Genomic DNA, 17,998 nt, shown 5'->3' on the forward strand with positions numbered 1-17,998 from the left:
GGATATGACTTGGTTCATCCAAAATTATAAAATCAAATACTCCTGGAAAAATTTGTTTTACTTTTTAACTTACTAACGTTTCTTTTCTTTTTCGTACAATTCTCAAATCTTATAGAAAAAAAAAAGACGTTTACTTACATTTTCAAGGTTGAATTAATTCTCAAAATCATTGAAGATATCAACAAATACCTCTACGAGATGATTATGATACGTTGGTGGGCTATTTATTAAATAATAAGTACACTTGTAACAATTGAATTTAGCTGCATGATTAATAGTGCTCTCACGAACTCCCAATCACATGACACTTCGAATATTTTCTATCCTATCTTTTACTATATAGTTATTGTTTACCTTTGTAAGAATTTATTTCTTCTTATCGTGATTATCAGATTCTATTTGGGTTTTCTAGTTTGTGAAGATGGTGTTATTTGCGGTGTGAGTTTTATATGGATATGTTGTGTGTTGCGAGATCGATACATTTGCTAAAGGATATAGACAAGTCTAACATTGTCATATATGTTTGATGTTTGGATTGTCTCCGTTTTTAGTGAAAACTCAATTGATCCATTCCTTGCTTCGATCATTTTTGCATTGGTCGGGTATTCAATTCCTAATAATTTGAGCCTTTCTTAAAAATACACACCGAAATTAAGTTAACTAACAACACATAAGTATTTCATCTGAGAAGTCAATTTAAAAGAGCAAGAACTGCTTCAACACAAGTGGTCGTGCCGGAGTGGTTATCGGGCATGACTAGAAATCATGTGGGCTCTGCCCGCGTAGGTTCGAATCCTGCCGACCACGCTAATATTTTTATATTATTTTAAACATCTTTTTCTTTTGATCATACACATATTTCAGATCAGTATTATAGGGTTTACTTTTGTTTTTGTACGTGGTTAAAGTTTTTTCTTAATTTTTTGAAATTTCACGTCTTTTCGCGAAAATGCGTTAGCTGGTTGATTATGTCTAATCAGTTTAGCATCAGAAAATAAATTAATGCACAACCATTATAAGGTATCACACTTTTTTATAATTATTACTATATGAGTTGGTACTAGTCTTGAGACAAGTGGAATCAGAACCAACATATTTGTATTACACTTGTATGAATTGCAGTATTCTGTTTAATATAGTTATTGCACATTTTGGCATCAATATTCAAACCATTGGATCGATTCCATTTGTAACAATTGCATCTATAATTCAAAAGGTGATACACTGATAGATGTTAGATTTTGGTGGACGTAATCAATCATTGCTTCACACATAATTAGAATATCAAAACTGATGTTAATAAAAATACAATTATCACTCTGTAACCTTTGTTTCAGGCAGATACAAGTTATTTACCTCTGCATTTTCATGCAGTTCAACTGCATCACTACTAGCTTCAACTTTAGAGGTATTTACCTCACTGTCGCCTTCGATTTGATCGGCATATTGGCTTCTTATCTTGACACGCTTACCTTTGATATATCGGTATTCCCACTTTGGTGGAGGATACTTCCTGTTCAGCTTCTCGTATTTGTCCAGCATGTCGAGTTTCTTGAAAACCTCCCCCACCATCGTCACAATTGGCACATTCGGCCTGATACCTAGCTCCTCCATGTCTGCAAATATCTGCAACGAAAATCAAGGAAGAAGCCGAGTTAGCCATCATAAATCGTGGGTCATCCAAGTTTCCATCCAACCTTCCTGAATTTCGCATTTAACCAGCTACGAACAGAATAGCAGACGATATAGCGTCAGGGTAGTGACCACTAATACTAGCTTATGTAAGAACCTAAAATTGACTAATTTCTTCACCAACCCTACTGGAGCATATTTGCATCTCTGTCTAATTTCAACATGTATAGAAGAAGGCAATGGCAGAAGGGGTGGGAATCAAGTATCATAATAATAAACATGTTATAGCCAGAAGGCAAGAAGCCTCGGTGCTTGTGAGATTGAGAAGTGAAACAGGGATGCACCTCGAACATTTTCTCATGCATTTCTTTCTGATAGTAGATAGAGATCATCCTCTCAAAGAACATGCGCGGCATACTTTCTATGTTCCGAGTAAACAGTGTCTGCCATAGCTCTTCGGCCTCCTCCAGCCTTTCATCCTCTGCTAAAGCATTCAGCAAAGTGTAATAACTTCCCATGGTTCTTCCTTGCCCTTTGCTTAGCATCCATTTTGTCACCTGGGAGTGTGAGGGTAATCAAGTGAAAAATTTGAAGCAAGAAACAGGGGAATACAGTTCAAAGAGGATCAAGTACCTGAATTATCCTCTTCCACTCCTTCTCATTCTCAAGACTTTTTAAAGCTTTCTTCACCGTAATCAACGGAAATTCGAGTTCCCAAGCAATGAAGGAATCAAGAGCCCCATATACTTCCTCTTTGACATTTGATAATCCCTTTATCTGAAGTGGATAACAGAAACAAATCAAACTCTAATTTACCCCAGAACTAGAGATCCATGTGGGTCAAAAGCCTACACATTCAACAAGCTTTAGGGACTTTGAAATGGTCCCTATCTTTTTTTTGGTTTTCCACACGCGAGGGTACCTTGGTCGAGGACCTTTAGCAGCACATTCCTGAAAAATATTATCACTAATCATTATAAAGATGATTTAGAGCAAGCATCAAACCAATAATTATTCTGCGGCTCCATCTACTCCGGATATTATTCCCTTCAACCCCCACTTAAGTGATGGAGATTTTCAACCTCAGAAATGTAAATACAGTACTAATAAATTCTTCTGTGAGAAGTTTCAAGACATGCCAAGCTTCATATGCATTATGCATAGTATATTCCCACCAACATATGTAATCATTTTAACTATCTAGCAGAGAAGATCATTCGAACGACCACATGACCAAATAATCCATACCGTCATTCAGCCCCACATTGCATTGTTGATCGAAATTCCGTATTAGATCAACTACAGCCTCTTACATTCATTTGACATTGGAAGACTCTATATTAGACATGAAATTGTTAAGACTTATGCAATGTGCCATATCTTATAAACAGAGAAAGGATAAATAATAGAGGGGAAAATATGGCATACAAATGGTATATTGTTTGCATTCAAAAAACTCAAGCTAGTCACACGTATAGCAATGATAACACCACCACTAATACAAAGGTTGAAAACAAAATTAGAAACGAAAACTTACCACCAGACATCGATGACGATTCTCCCCAAATTCCACTGACTGCAATCCTATACTGATAGTTGCAAGAGAATGCCTCAAACTGAGCATCCTATAACTAAAATAGATATACATTCAGATAATTAAGAGCAATATAAATACAGTAAAATGATTTCAAAAAAAATCATAACTCGGATATTTCAACTATCAAATTCCAAAACTCAAGACGAGCAAACTAAATCACACAGAAAATTCACCACATATCCAAAATGGAACTTGATAAATTCCAGTCACAAACTCCCGGAGCTCAGCTGAGAGCCGAATTGAAGCAGAAAGCGCTATAATTCTTTGAAATTTGAGAGATTAAATACCTGAAACTGGGCAATGCGATAAATGATAAATCTCTGTCGTGAGGTTTCATTTATTTCACTTTAGACCTTAAAAGTTTTGTGTTATTGTAATATCACCCATTAAAGTTGAGGTGATTGCAAAAGTTCCCCTGGGGTTTCGATTATTATTCCTGAACCCCCAAGATTATTATTCTCCATCCAAAGTAGTGCTATTAAAAACAGAGTTGGAAATATTACAAATGGAGACGATAATTTTTGTAACAACCATGGATTCGGAAAATACATGAGTATGTATATATAATACAAATTACATTATACAAAATCAAATGGACTGTTTACAGAAGAGGTATATTACAAACAATTGAAATGGAAGAAGAGTATTTTATGCCAATAGCCAGAAATTTTTATGTCTTTTACTATTGAGAAGATATCCTCCATTAGTCTTCCTTTGTACCGAGACACACGTGCATTTGCTATTCTCAATCGCATACTCCGCCGTCTCCATCTCCATCAATCCTTTGAACAATAAACCTCTTCTCGCCCTACCAAAACAACACATTTTAGCAATTCTACATCGGTCCGATACAGTCTTATTCATTGAATTGTACCTGATACATTAACAGAGTGTAACTAAATTTTCCATCTTAAATTAGTTGGTGATATTTTAATTTGAAACAAATTACTCACGCTAAAATTGATTTGGAAAGAGCGTTCCTCTTGCGGCCTATAATCAGAAGTTCTACGTTGCTAGCGGCGCTGTGGGAGACAATCGCGGCGGCCTTATCCTTTCCTTCGGCCGCCTCCGCCTTCTCCACCGCCACCTTCAGCGTGGGCTTGGCAGCCGCGCAAGCGCGCTTCATCCCATCAAGAAAATCGGCCTCTCCTCCGCTTCCGTTTCCGCCGCCTCTGTTGCGATTGCGGCCGACGCTGCCCTCGCCGGAGGAGGTGGGGCTGCCGCTGAAACCGGCGGAGCCAGGCGATATCGGGTTCTTGAAGAAGCCGCCGAAGGCGTTTCTCGGGGGAGCGACGTGGAGGAGGATCAAGGTGTCGTTGTCCATGAGGGCGTGCGAGAGGGCATACTGCAGCGCTGTGGTCGACTCGCGGCTGCCGTCGGCCACCACCATCACTCTGCGTGCCGTTGCGCTACCGTCTTCCATTGTGAGTCCGGCCGCCGCGCTATCACCATTAACAGCCACCGCTGATTTGTACGAACCAGCTGATTTTGGTGGAATTGTTTTTGTGTTCCTCTTTTTTATGGGAATGATTAGAGGTTGTGATGCATGGGAATTTTTTCTATTTTTCCAAAGAAATTCTATTCACAATTTTATTACCTAAAATTCTGGGAGTTTATTTTTCACACACCATAAATAAACATTACTACTATCAATTGTCAAAGGTATCAATTACTAATGAAATAGGCACTAAAAAAACTCATTCAAAAGTTATATTCCAATCATAATTATCATGCTTCTATCAGTCGTTCGATAAATTGAGGAAGCCCCAATTGCAAAAAATTTAAAAAAAGATTTGGTATAAATATGTAGAGGTTTGAATTGAGACCAAATTTGTAAATTGAGTATAATTAGTTCAACATATACTTTGCAATCACTCCTCATTTATATAGTACATATGAAAAATGATATCAAACGCATGAAATGAAAATTTTAAAATTAAATTACTTTTACGTAACAGAGTCATGGTAAATAAACATATTGGAGAGATTATAACAGATCACCCTCAAACTTATTATTGATTTTTTTAAGAAAGTTTTATAATTCAAGCGCTAAAATAATGAGATTTTCAATTCCGTTAATAATGCAAAAATAAAATTCTTTCTTGTAGTACTAAGTAAAAAGTTGAAAATACAAATTAATTAGCGAAAAAACAATTTATTATTCAAAATAAAAGTACATGAATTATTGTTAATGGTGATAACCAATATGACGTCATGCCATAGTTACAAAACGAAAAACTATTTCGATTAGAGGAAATGAATTCAATTCTACCCAATTATTCCGCAACTTAATTAATTGTTCAAGTTTTAAGCAAGTGATAGGATTAGGGATAAGCCTCGATGACGAATTCTAAAGCTTTAATATTTTTAACAACATGTTTTCGAAAGCCAGCCTCGTTTAATATATGTGCCCATTCATCGTATGTCCTCTCCTTCCCCTCGAACGTCACCGCCATCATCGTAACATCCAACCCTAGACGAGCCCCGGTGAACTCGTCATCTCCGCCGTCTTCATCAACTATGGCATCTACGATTATCACCTTCCCGGTGCCAGCCGGGACGGCTTCCTTACATTTCTTGAGAATCTCCACGCACTCCTTGTCGCTCCAATTGTGCAATACAAACTGTCACACCAAACTCTCTTAACAAAGATACTCAATCATATATAGTGATGTCTCAATTTACAAATTTGGGATGATGTAAAGTAGTGGTACTATTTATTTTTTCACATTTTGGAAAAATGACCAAATCAATTATCACACTAAAAATGTGATTCACATTTCATCACTTTTTTAATTTCACCAACTTTTCTTAACATTTTATCACTGACACCGAGTTAAAATGTGAATTAAAATCATCAACGAAGATAATACTCCGTCCATTCCCCATTAAGTATCTCAGTTCTCCATTTTATGATGCCTCTTATTAATTGTCTTACTTTACTTTTAAATAGTAAAACGAAATTCAATTACCATGAGCATGACGACATCGGCTTTGGGCACACTCTCGAACATGCTCCCGCCGACGAACTCGACCCCTTCAAGGGGTGAAGCCCTAGCCACGACTTCGGGGAGATCAAGGCAGATCCCCCGAATCCGTGGAAAGGCCTTCACCAACATCCCAAGGGCCATTCCTTGAGAACCACCAACATCAACCAACGACCGGACCCCGTCAAAACCCTCTTTGTAGTTCTCGATGACCGCAGTCGTCGTCAAACGAGCATGGCTTGCCATCGCATCCCTAAACACCTTCGTGTAGAAAACCGGATCCTCGTACAAGCCATCATCCGACCCGGCGATTTCCACCCCGGGCCGTTTGGCGGTCCTTAGGGTCTCGGCCGTGATGCACCCGTTGGGCCCACAGACGGCACCCTGAAGAAGCACGAAGGGCCCCAACTTGTCCCTCGTGAGGCTGCGCGAGATGGGGGTTTGAGCGTAGCAAACCGGGCCGCCTTCGCTGGTTCTCTTGAAGATGCCGTGGTGGGCCAGGAATCTCATGACGCGGTGGAGGCGGTCGGCGGGGCATCCGACGGCGGCGGAGAGATCCGGCAGGGAGATCGGAGCTCCGTGGTTTTGTAGGATGTCGGGTATCTCGAGCTCCACCGCAGTCTTCACTACGCTGGTTTTGATGAAGCCGAAGCCATGATTCCATGCTTCTGCTATAGCCACTGAATCTTCATCTCGCGCCATTTTTCTTTTTCTTTTTCTTTTTCTTTTTTTAATGTGATTTTTTTCATTTAATATATAACTATATATAGTTCAAGGTGGATTCTGGTATATATTTTTAATTTGAGACTGTGTCGAATTTTCTTTGAGTTTAACTAACAATTAAATTGATGTGGGGCTAGCTAGCTGAATCTAGGAGATAGCTAGGAGCAATTGATCTGTGACTGAGGAACATTAAAATAATGATTATCGGTTAGCTAAATGTTAATTAATCATGCTGGAAAATTTGTTAATTAGGTGGAATTAGGCATAGAAAATAGTATAAAGTGCATGTATTTGGTGTGGTAACAAACTTCCAACCTTTATTTATGACTTAGGGGTTATACCAGTATGGAGAGCTTTGCTATTTTCTAAACTAGTGTTAACACATGTGTTATGCACAGGACACAAAAGATTTTCAAATATTAAAGATATATTAATTTAAAATAAAGAATATAGAGTATATAAGTATAAAAATATATTTAGAGATAAGAACTAATTAAAAGAAGTATTTATAATAGGATTTTTGGCTTTTTAAACCAAAACCTTTCCCTGAATCCTAGTTTTTTCCATGAACTATGAGATTTGTTTTTAAAACCACGAACTTTCATTTCGTTAGGATTTTCCCCCGGCGGGTCAACGACAAAACCCGGGCTATCTACATGTCAATTTTAATCATATTTGTCACTAAATTGATTACTTGGATTTAGCACAATAATACATACAGTCACAAAGTATTACATAACATATGACAACTTTTGAATAAACAAAACACAACTTTAACATTTTGAATTATGCTATTCGGGTCGGAAATGTGCTATTCAGGTCGGCTTGGGAAAATCCTAACGAAATGAATGTTCGTGGTTTTAAAAACAAATCTCAAAGTTCATGGGAAAAACCGGAATTCGGGGAAAGGTTTTGGTTTAAAAAGCCAAAAACCCTTTATAATATTATAAACAACAACATAAAGATATTTGTACTTCTATCAACCCACTCTCAATGAAACATTTCATATTTTAGTAGATGATTGTATACTCCCTCGGTTCTATAGTAATGGGGGCGTTTCTTTTTGGCATGCAATCTAAGAAAAATTGTGTTAAGTGTATTAATTAAATAAAGGATAAAATAAGAAATGAAAAAGGTAGAGGGATGAAGGGAGAAATGAAATTGTGTTAAGTGGGTTAATTAAATAAAGGATAAAGTAAGAAATGAAAAATTGTGTTAAGTGGGTTAATTTAATAAAGTAATATATCAATTTGATTAATTAATTTATACTCCCTCCGTCCCACAATTACTTACCATTATGATAAAAATGAAGTGTGACAATTATTGTGGGAAGAAATCGAAAAATAAAAGAGTGACAATAATTGTGGGACGGAAGGAGTATTAATGAAACTGTAGAAAAAATCTCAAAACACCAAAAAAATATTCAAAAAAAAAGTACATATCTTGTCCTACTCTAAATTAATAATTTCCTAATAAATAAAACATTTCAAATACTAAAAATTCTAAAAATATATTTAATATACCAAAGAGTAATAAAAAAATATTCAAGAAATTAATATACAAATTTAATTTGATTTTAAAAATAGAGTAAATGTCAAAATTGGTCCTGAACATATGGTCATTTTACGTTTTTGGTCCTAAACATTATCTTTTGAATTTTTTGGTCCCGCACATATGGAAATTTGATCATTTTGGTCCTCTGTCAACATTTCCGTTAAAAACTAACGGTCGACGACCGATTTTGACCAAATTAAACTTTTAATTCTGATTTTTTACTCCCTAATTAATTCTCTAACTATTTTTACACTTCAATTTCATCTTCTTCCTTCCTCTCATCTTTCATCTTCTTCTTTCCTCTTCCTCTCAAACTCTAGTTATTTGAATTCCGTCAATTCCGTGAACCGCCATTCTAGATCCGATGAAGAGATCGGTGTAGGCGACCCAGACGCCGTCGACGATGAGACCGATGGAGGCCCGATCCGTGGAGACGTGGACGTCGCAGAATTTGCCGATGCGGACGGCGTAGTCAAAGAGGAGGGTGTTGAGGAAGGGGGCGGAGAGGTTTTTGAGGTCGGCGAAGGTGTGGTGCGTGGGGACGACGTGGTAGCAGAGGGTGCTGACATAGGCGGCGGCGATGGCCATGTTGACGAGGGCGTAGAGGAGCTCGTCTCTCGGGGCGAAGAGAGTGAAATTGGGGCGGCGAGGAGCTCGTAATTGAGGGTGTGTTTCAGCTTTACCCCTTTAACATGACTGAATGGGGTTAGATTATTAGAGAGAGAGAGAAAGAGTGAGGATGAGGGAGATGACCATGGATTTTTTTGCTATGCAATCTCAATCGTTCCCTCTTTTTTCTCTAGATGGGTGATATCACTTAATTGTTGGATCTAAGTTTTCCTTCTCGTATTTCACTTTTTTTAGTTCCAAATTTGGATCTTTCCTTTAAAAAACCCATCTTTTGAGGATTTTTTTTCCAATTGGTAGTTCGATTTGGCGTTGAAGATCTAGGCCTATCGATATTTTCTGTAATTTTACCTTTTTTTTATGTTCGCGTTCTGTTCAAATGAGTAATATCACCTTTTGATTTTTGGATGATGTCAAGTGGAAGGAAGAAGATGGAATTGAAGTGTAAAAATAATTAGGAATTGATTAGGGAGTAAAAAAGCAGAATTAAAAGTTTAATTTGGTCAAAATCGTGATTAAACCCGTTGACCGTTAGTTTTTAACGGAAATGTTGACGGAGGACCAAAATGATCAAATTTCCATATGTGTAGGACCAAAAAATCCAAAAGATAATGTTTAGGACCAAAAATGTAAAATGACCATACAAAGTAAAATAAATTAAAATCTTAATTAGAACCTTGCTTTATAACGTAACTAGTATTACACCCGTGCGATGCACGATTCAGTATTTTTAAAATATGAATCTTATATTGAAACAACAAAATAATATTAAATACATCATCACAATTAACGTCATCATCACAAGAAAAACTCAACATATTATAAATGTAAAAGTGTAGAAACATGAATGATTATTATTCCACATCTACACCTGAGACCTGAGGCACCTGAATAGAATATGGATCTTATGTTGAAATAACCAAATATTAAATGTATCATCACAACTAACATAATCATCATCACAACTAATATCATCGTCAGCACAAAGCCAAAAGAAATGCTCAACATATAAAAAATAAAGGCACCTTGAGCGAAAATATATTAAATGTATCTCACAACTAACATCATCATCATCATAAGCAATATCATCATCATCACCATACAAATCAAAAGAAGGCTCAACGTATGAAAAATGTAGAAGTGTAGAAACCTGAATACTTATTCTTTCACATCCACTCGTAAGGCACCTGAGCAGAATAAGCAAAATATTAAAATCCTCATGATTCTTAAAAAAAAATGTTTGTTTTGTCGAATCTAACCTGCTGTAGAAAGGGCTTGTGCATATCCAATTTCCAAAAATTTACAACAGCCATTTCATATTATTCTACACTATATTGTCTTACAAATTTTGAAAGACTTCTTTGTACACGACGTTAACTGTAGAATCAGAACCGACATCATCATCATCACAAACCAAAATCTTTAAACCTTCACGACTTGTGACTCTTGAAATTGCAACATAAAGTTGTCCATGACTGAATACAGGTTTTTTTCAAAAATAGTCCAACATGAGCAAGAGACTGTCCTTGACTTTTGTTGATGGTCATTGCATATGATACAATCAAAGGAAACTGTCGACGGTGAAACTTGAACGGTAATCTTGTATCCGAAGGTACTAATGACATCCTAGGTATCAACAATTTATGACCCACATTATTCCCACTCAAAACTTCTCCTTCCAAAATATGATCACCTAATCGTGAAATAACCAAGCGGGTACCATTACACAACCCATTAGAAGGATCTATATTTCTCAATAGCATTACTGGGGTACCAATCTTCAATAATAATTCATGGTTGGGAGTACCCGAGCATTTTAACCGATTCAGAAATTCAACATCATGAACTTGAGACAAAGTATTGAAATTCGAGTCAGATTTCGATATGCTATCTGAACTAAAATAAGCACGTGCTTCAGATTGATTCAAAGAAATCATATAGTCATTGACCGAATCCACCATGTCTAATGTAGGAGCCAAAATAGCTCGATCGTGCAAATGAGGACTTAATTCACCATGGTTGATGTAATTCGGATAAGTGCTCGACACAATTGTTTTTAAAGGATCACCATCAACTTTCAATAAAAGGTCACTCGGAATATTTATGTTGGCATAACCATCATTTGAATCTCCAACAACTCCATCTCCAATAGATGCAATCCAATCTGAAAATTCATTCAACTTCGAGGCTTCCTCAGCAGATGCAATACCAAAAAGTCTCATGTTTTTTGTCAACCTCAAAACTTTGCAACTTTTCCAAAGATACGAAGAATTAATAGCTGCATTCACAACATCTTGATGACTACCCTTAGGAACAACCGGTAATATCTGTCTAAAATCACCACCAAAAACAACAGTTTTCCCACCAAATGGCAATTCCATACTCGATTCAGTGATATTTCGCATGATGTCTCTCAAACTCTTATCCAAAGCCTCAACACAATATTTATGGACCATTGGAGCTTCATCCCATATAATAAGTTTTGCCCTTTGAATCAATAAGGCAAGTTCACTTCCTTGATTAATATTACAAGTTGAATCTTCATTTGGATTTATAGGAATCCTAAACCGAGAATGAGCAGTTCTTCCACCGGACAATAATAGCGAAGCTATGCCACTTGAAGCCACATTCAACACAATTTCGCCTTTCGATCGTATAGCCGCTGACAATGATTTCCACAAAAATGTTTTGCCAGTGCCACCATATCCATAGACGAAAAACATTCCACCAATATTTGAATTCACTGACAACATAATGACACCATATACATGTCGCTGCTCATCAGTGAACTTAGACATGAAGCTCAGAAGATCTTTTGACAAAGCTACACGATCATAAGATAATTCTTCATTCATCAATCTGTCAAAAGAACATTGAAAATACTCTGAAGATGGATATGGAATACAATCAAAATTGCGCAAACTTCTTCCAACATTTACCAAGAGTCTGTCAATCTCAACCAAAGCGAAATTCTTTATTTGATCATCATCCAGCATCAAAGCTGAAAATATTTCAATAATTATAAGATGAAACTTTTAAAAACATATACAATTAGAAGATTAATTTAGAGAAAAAAATACCTGAATTATTGGATAGTCTTCGTTGTTTGTAAAGAACATCTTCAGATAGAAGCTTCCAACAACTCTCCCACACAAAATTTGGGCGAGAAATTGATTCAGAAGACAATAAAGTCACAAATAGTTTTCTCAAACAATCTTCCGATGCCCAAAAACTTGCTTCAATAATGCCATCAATATATTCCTTATCATCATCCAACAATCCCAAAGCAAAACAGGCATCCCGAAATATAGCATGTTGAATACCATTTACAAATCTGATTTCTTCATAACTTGTAGCTCCACGAACTATATTCAACATACATCTAAGATAATACAATTCACCTGACCCAGGAGCAATGTGAAACAATCTCCCAATAGCAAATTTTTGCTTCCTAAGTTGCCAACAACCTCTTCTCCACACAAATCTTGTAGGAAATTCAGAATAAGTCAGATCCCTACCCTGGGGATATATTTATAAGCTTTCATCCAACCTAAAAACTTACTTTGATAATCTGTTTTTCGATCCAACATAATATCTAGAGGTTCATATTCTGAAAAAATAACACTTTGTTCATTTTCAAAATGAAACCCCAACCTTTCAACTGGTGGATCTTTAAACTGAATTTCAAATCCAAATATTCTCCAAATAGCTTCATTAGAACAGATGTACCTATAATCATAATACAATTTCACTTCATCAACATTATTCTTATTGACATCCATACCTGATTCCATGAAAGTGGTTGTAACACGATCATTCCCTTTATTGACATACTTGAATAAGTACTTAATAGATCGCGACTGATTGCACCACTCAACATTTATATGACCTCCATATTTCAGAAGTAGATAACGATTGTGAGGTACAACATATCTGTTATCTAATGGAATGTCATTTTTCAGAATAACTCGACCATTATTCCTACGCCTATAAGCAGGATACCCTTCTTCATCAAATGTTGTCACATCAAGAAACCTTTTAGGGAAGTGTTTCCCACACCGGCCATTTGACATGCATGGAGATGATGGACCAGAAATTCCACAAGGACCATGCATCATAAATTCTTCAACATAGGCATAATAGCGGGGATCATTTTCAAATGAAGGAATTTCAGCAGAAATTAATTTGTCAATTTGCTCAACACCAAACTCCTTATCATCCTTACTTAAATAAAACAAGATATGTGCATGAGGCAATCCACGTTTCTGGAATTCGACAGTGTAAATAACTACAACAAAAATATTGATAAAATGTTAGTGTTATATGTCTCATACTAAAAAAATATGAAAAAAAAATTAAAAATAGAATAATACACACCTGCTTGGACATTCCCAAATATCTTTTTGTGTCGAATATCCCTTATTAAATCATCCAATTTAACCTTGAAGACTCGACAAACAATATCAGGATGATCAATTGATTTCAATCCTCTACTATTAACAAATCTAACAATCTCCGACCACTTTGGATTGCAGGTAAATGTAATAAACAAATTTGGATAACCAAACTAACCGCATATAGCCATGGCATCTTGATAATTTTGAATCATATACCGTGCACCTCCAACAAAGGTCGAAGGTAAAATAACTCGCTTACCTTGTGTAGAAGGATCAGTCTCACCTCTAAATACAGCATCTGCCAAACCTTTGTACATTTCAACCCGCAATTGCTTTTGTTGAGTTCGAACAAATCTCAACCGTCCAGCTTCAATCATTGTGTACGCATCGACCACAAATTGTTGGAATGGTCTCCGAGAGTACAAAATAGTGGTAGCCTCATCTTCTCTTTCATGCAAACGAAAAGAGAAATATTCCCTCAGACTAATCTTCTTTCTACCATATGAACGACAATTATTAGAAGTTGCAAAACCAATGTCTTCCCTATAACCATCCTCCCCATATGGGAATAAAAGTGGATATTGTAACCCTAGATAAGAAGGATGTAACTCAATGATGCGGTTCAGTTCACCACTTTGTTTTTGAACAATGATGTCCCTCTCCCCCAAAGCTTCGTCAAAGTCCCCAACTATTAAAGCAACAACTTCGGATACAGAGGGTAAATTATAGGTTCTTCCATCTTTACCTCGTTTGCCAATCAATCTTAAATTGACATTCCTATGATTACCTTCGACAATCATTTGCTTAGCCATTCGAAAAGATTTCACTAAAGCATTATTTTCATCCAACATATTCTGAATATCAACAACAATGTCCACATGAAGCTCATTAACTTCATTCCTTCACATAAAAGAAAAAAAGTAATTATTATGGTTCAAATAAAATGAATATTTAATAACAACAATAGTAGGAGGAAAACATACATTCTCAACTCTATTCTATAATTAACCTCATTATTGGTATCATATATATATAGTTGGGCAAACTTCGGAGTTTCACCATCCAGCGGCATTAAATTGCCAATTAGATGATAATTTTGTCCATGCAAACGAAAAACTGGAGGAGATTTCCCGTGATTCAAACTGTTATCAATCTTGCCACCCATAGAAGTAAATCCAAACATGGCATTATAAGAACGAATATTTTTCATAAAGTGTTTGCTCTTCTCATCTCCAGAATACATTAATTCATCCAAACTTAGTGGAATAGACGGCATCTTAGGAATTTGAATCTTGCCATGTATGCAACACACTGAATACTTTGAAAATTTGGATTTCTTTGGTTTTGCAAGTCGTTCTTCATACCAAAAAAGTGCACCACAATGTGAACACGTATATGAAGCATCACCGATGTCCCAATATTCTACAAAATTAAAACATGCAGCCAAGATGAAAATTCTATATGTGTATGTTAATTTATTTAAAAACAAAATAAAATTTTCAAAATTAGATTTACTATTAATATAGTCCAAATTTGAGATATTCTCAGCTATTTCAACCAAAGGAGATGAATTATATGCATCTTTACTATAATTTTCAAGTTTTACTGAACAATCAATGCCACCATTGTTATGACCTATGAAAAATATGGCAAACATATAAATCAGTGTTTAGTAGAAATATATTAAGACGAACAATATATATTTATAGATTCATTCTAGCAAAGCAAATATATGAAAAACACCTTCAAATATTTAACTTTTTTACCTATTTTAGGCAATGAGCTAGATTTCAACAAACCATATGTGGATGAAGAAAACTTTGTGAAGTTTTCATAATTAAAGCTTGACCGAAGAATCTTTGCACATGGCTCATCTACAGAAAAGTTACATCAGTAAGCTAATACATAGTAGAAATATAGTAAGACGAACAATATTTATTTATAGGTTAATTTTTGCTAATAAAAAAGACACTATTTAAATATTTAGCTTTTTACCTATCATGGATGATGAGTTCGATTTCGAAAAACCATCTGTGGACGGAGAAACCTTTGTAAAGTTTGTATTATAATTGAAGCTTGACCCACTCGTCTTTGCACATGACTCATCTACAAAAAAGTTATATCCACGAGCTAATTACATGAGTGTTTTTATAAATCATGCACAATGATATAAAAAGACTATTTAAATATTTAGCTTTATACCTATCATAGATGATGAGCTAGATATCGGAAAACCATCTGTGGATGAAGAAATCTTTATGAAGTTTGTATGATAATTAAAGCTTGATCGACGAATCTTTGTACATGGCTCATCTACAAAAAAGTTACATCCATGAGCTAATTACATAAGCATTTTGTATCTCTAAAGAGGAAAAATTAAATATATAATTACTAAGCAAAGCTAAAATTAAATATTGAAATATAATAAAATAACATATAAAAATAAATATTAAATTAACCAAATACACTCATAATGAATATGAAAAAACACAATCATGTGCTCATTCATACAGATTTATAATTTTATAATATTCGATAAAATAATTCAAATAAAGAATAATTTTAGTTAAAGTGAAAATCAAATGGATTGATATTTTATGTAATTTTGGATGACTGTATCACTATGTAAATGAGAACAAATTTGAAATATAATAGATAAAACATTGAATTAGACAGAATACTATCAGTAGTTTGTAGTCAAAATTATATATAAACACTGTAATAAGTAATTTAAAATTTCACATGCATTTTTTATGTTTAATAACAAATAACAAATCTTCTTACAAAAGGAATTAAGTTCAAATCTAATGCAATAGTTGAAAGATGAGGTTACACGATCACAATCTATAACTCATTTAAGTAGTATTTTAATTGCAAAATTATTTAATGAAGAAATTAAGAAAACAACAAAACATAAATGCCAAATAAAATATTTCTTTTGAGAAGAATACTAACCTTCATTACTGTCGAAATTTGATGTATTCTGAATTAACACATTCGTGCAAGTTGAATTAGATGAATCCTTTTGAGGATTATCTGAATATCCTATAGTTAATGAACAATAAAACAATAAATAACAAAATATATTGCAACCATTACAATAAAAAAAAAAATCAAATTCAAAATTGAACTTCTAACCTATAAAGGACGATGGACATGATGCAACAATAGGATCCACGGACATACGAACTTCTCCAATATTAGTAATATCATTAAACACATGTTTAAATTTCTTTGAACGCGATTCATCTATAAAATCACAAAATAATTATTGCAATCAATAAATAAAGAAATAATGGACATCCTAAAATATTAGAAATAGAGGAAAATAAATATATAATCTAAGTTCAAGATGGAATATAATTGTGAAATTAGAATTTTATATGTAACTTAGATTATATGTTGATTAAATCGTGAACTTAGATTATACTATATTGATAACTGAATTTTTTCATCTTCTTAATAATTGGGTCATATACTCAATCTCTCTTTCCAAGTCACATATTTTTAACTAATAGTTTTCCAAAATTTAAAAATTGAAATTGCATGTATTAAAAATATATATATATATATATATATATATATCAAAACTGACCTGTTGAGATTTTGCTTTGGGGATTTAGTCTTGTAGACTTTGTTATTTTTTCATTGTTCATTAAAAGATACATGCAATCAATGTTAAACTCATCAAAATAACAAATAAATAAAATATGAATATCTTACGTAAATTGAAGAACATACTTATACGCCAAGTCTAAAGTTTTCATTATTTTATGCAATTTTGTATTCACATATTAAACTCACTTGTTTTCTGATGCAATAATTTTGTAGGCACACATTCAACTCACTTTGATGGCAAGAAAGTCTCCATTGAACTCTGATGAAAAAAAGGAAAAGCTTTAATTATAATTGCACTTTGCAATTCCATTTGTAATAAGCAGCAATAATGCAAATCCAGTAACCCATCAAGTAAGTCAACAAATATACTACAAATTTCAAATCTCCAACCAAGCTCTATCCAACATTTCTCTAGATTAATAGAAAAAAACCTTTAACTGAAAAATTGCAAATGCAGGAGAGCAAACGGAAGTAAATCTTGCGATGAATCTAATACGGTGGTTGTGAGCCACAGTGTGAAAATTCTTACCGTCGCATTGATGAACAGAACGGAGTGAAAGAGTAGAGAGAAAGAGAAGATGAGAGAATGACTCTACAAAATTGTGAACTATAAACAACAAAATTAAAATATAACAAATGCAAGAAGAAAATTGGTACCTGGATGAAGAACTGAGATCTTGAAGAATAGAACTATCAAACTGAGTTACATCTTTGAAATTGTATTTATATGAAATGTGGGTGCATTTTTTAATCCATATCAATCAATAAACCATCAGTTTAAATGGGACACATTAGTTTTAAATGGGATACATGTCAATCACTTACATCAATCACAATTTCACGTTTTTTTATGTGCATGTTCA

The 17,998-nt window shown here is 34.7% G+C and overlaps 4 protein-coding genes and 1 non-coding gene across 8 annotated transcripts; 1 reads left to right on the forward strand and 4 right to left on the reverse strand.

The window, feature by feature from the left end:
• Window positions 1–725: 725 nt before the first annotated feature.
• Window positions 726–807, forward strand: TRNAS-AGA. Its single transcript has one exon. It is a non-coding gene; the product is annotated as a tRNA-Ser (tRNA).
• A 484-nt stretch (window positions 808–1,291) lies between these two features.
• Window positions 1,292–3,521, reverse strand: LOC125193386 (pentatricopeptide repeat-containing protein At4g21190-like). 3 transcript variants are annotated; one of them, XM_048091165.1, is made up of 6 exons: window positions 3,403–3,521; window positions 3,170–3,263; window positions 2,485–2,583; window positions 2,266–2,409; window positions 1,977–2,189; window positions 1,292–1,626 (listed from the first exon to the last, which is right to left on the reverse strand). In XM_048091165.1, exons 1-6 carry the CDS (start codon window positions 3,405–3,407, stop codon window positions 1,315–1,317), a joined length of 867 nt encoding a protein of 288 aa, XP_047947122.1. In that variant the 5' UTR covers window positions 3,408–3,521; the 3' UTR covers window positions 1,292–1,314. The 3 variants fall into 3 exon arrangements, with proteins under 3 accessions (XP_047947122.1, XP_047947123.1, XP_047947124.1); XM_048091166.1 differs by having other exon boundaries at window positions 3,170–3,257; window positions 3,403–3,476; XM_048091167.1 differs by lacking the exons at window positions 3,170–3,263; window positions 3,403–3,521 and adding an exon at window positions 2,881–2,936.
• Window positions 3,522–3,766: 245 nt separating this feature from the next.
• On the reverse strand, window positions 3,767–4,731 carry LOC125192006. 2 transcript variants are annotated; one of them, XM_048089456.1, is made up of 2 exons: window positions 4,183–4,731; window positions 3,767–4,037 (listed from the first exon to the last, which is right to left on the reverse strand). In XM_048089456.1, exons 1-2 carry the CDS (start codon window positions 4,650–4,652, stop codon window positions 3,878–3,880), a joined length of 630 nt encoding a protein of 209 aa, XP_047945413.1. In that variant the 5' UTR covers window positions 4,653–4,731; the 3' UTR covers window positions 3,767–3,877. The 2 variants fall into 2 exon arrangements, with proteins under 2 accessions (XP_047945413.1, XP_047945412.1); XM_048089455.1 differs by having other exon boundaries at window positions 3,767–4,103.
• Window positions 4,732–5,368: 637 nt separating this feature from the next.
• On the reverse strand, window positions 5,369–6,953 carry LOC125193549 (acetylserotonin O-methyltransferase-like). The gene is made up of 2 exons (XM_048091369.1): window positions 6,202–6,953; window positions 5,369–5,853 (listed from the first exon to the last, which is right to left on the reverse strand). The coding sequence occupies exons 1-2, from the start codon at window positions 6,916–6,918 to the stop codon at window positions 5,554–5,556; spliced, it is 1,017 nt and encodes a 338-aa protein (XP_047947326.1). The 5' UTR covers window positions 6,919–6,953; the 3' UTR covers window positions 5,369–5,553.
• Window positions 6,954–10,459: 3,506 nt separating this feature from the next.
• LOC125195370 lies at window positions 10,460–16,701 on the reverse strand. The gene is given in 9 exon segments (XM_048093527.1): window positions 10,460–10,612; window positions 10,614–11,040; window positions 11,179–12,121; window positions 12,201–12,487; window positions 12,661–13,408; window positions 13,498–14,417; window positions 14,564–14,939; window positions 16,473–16,562; window positions 16,656–16,701. Coding segments are annotated over 9 exon segments (3,990 nt in total).
• Window positions 16,702–17,998: the final 1,297 nt, after the last annotated feature.

This window comes from Salvia hispanica, chromosome 6, assembly GCF_023119035.1.
Source record: "Salvia hispanica cultivar TCC Black 2014 chromosome 6, UniMelb_Shisp_WGS_1.0, whole genome shotgun sequence".
Taxonomy (NCBI): Eukaryota; Viridiplantae; Streptophyta; class Magnoliopsida; order Lamiales; family Lamiaceae; genus Salvia; species Salvia hispanica.

What these genes read in the sequence shown, in the direction of transcription:
- LOC125193549 (XM_048091369.1), bottom strand. Translation starts at nt 6,918, where the DNA reads ATGGCGCGAGATGAAGATTCAGTGGCTATAGCAGAAGCATGGAATCAT. An exon ending in CCGATGTCGTCATGCTCATG is followed by an intron (nt 5,854 to 6,201) that starts GTAATTGAATTT and finishes TTGGTGTGACAG; the next exon opens with TTTGTATTGCACAATTGGAG.
- LOC125193386 (XM_048091165.1), bottom strand. An exon ending in ATCGTCATCGATGTCTGGTG is followed by an intron (nt 2,584 to 3,169) that starts GTAAGTTTTCGT and finishes AATATTTTTCAG; the next exon opens with GAATGTGCTGCTAAAGGTCC. An exon ending in TGCATGAGAAAATGTTCGAG is followed by an intron (nt 1,627 to 1,976) that starts GTGCATCCCTGT and finishes TTTTCGTTGCAG; the next exon opens with ATATTTGCAGACATGGAGGA.
- LOC125192006 (XM_048089455.1), bottom strand. Translation starts at nt 4,652, where the DNA reads ATGGAAGACGGTAGCGCAACGGCACGCAGAGTGATGGTGGTGGCCGAC. An exon ending in CTTTCCAAATCAATTTTAGC is followed by an intron (nt 4,104 to 4,182) that starts GTGAGTAATTTG and finishes TTAATGTATCAG; the next exon opens with GTACAATTCAATGAATAAGA.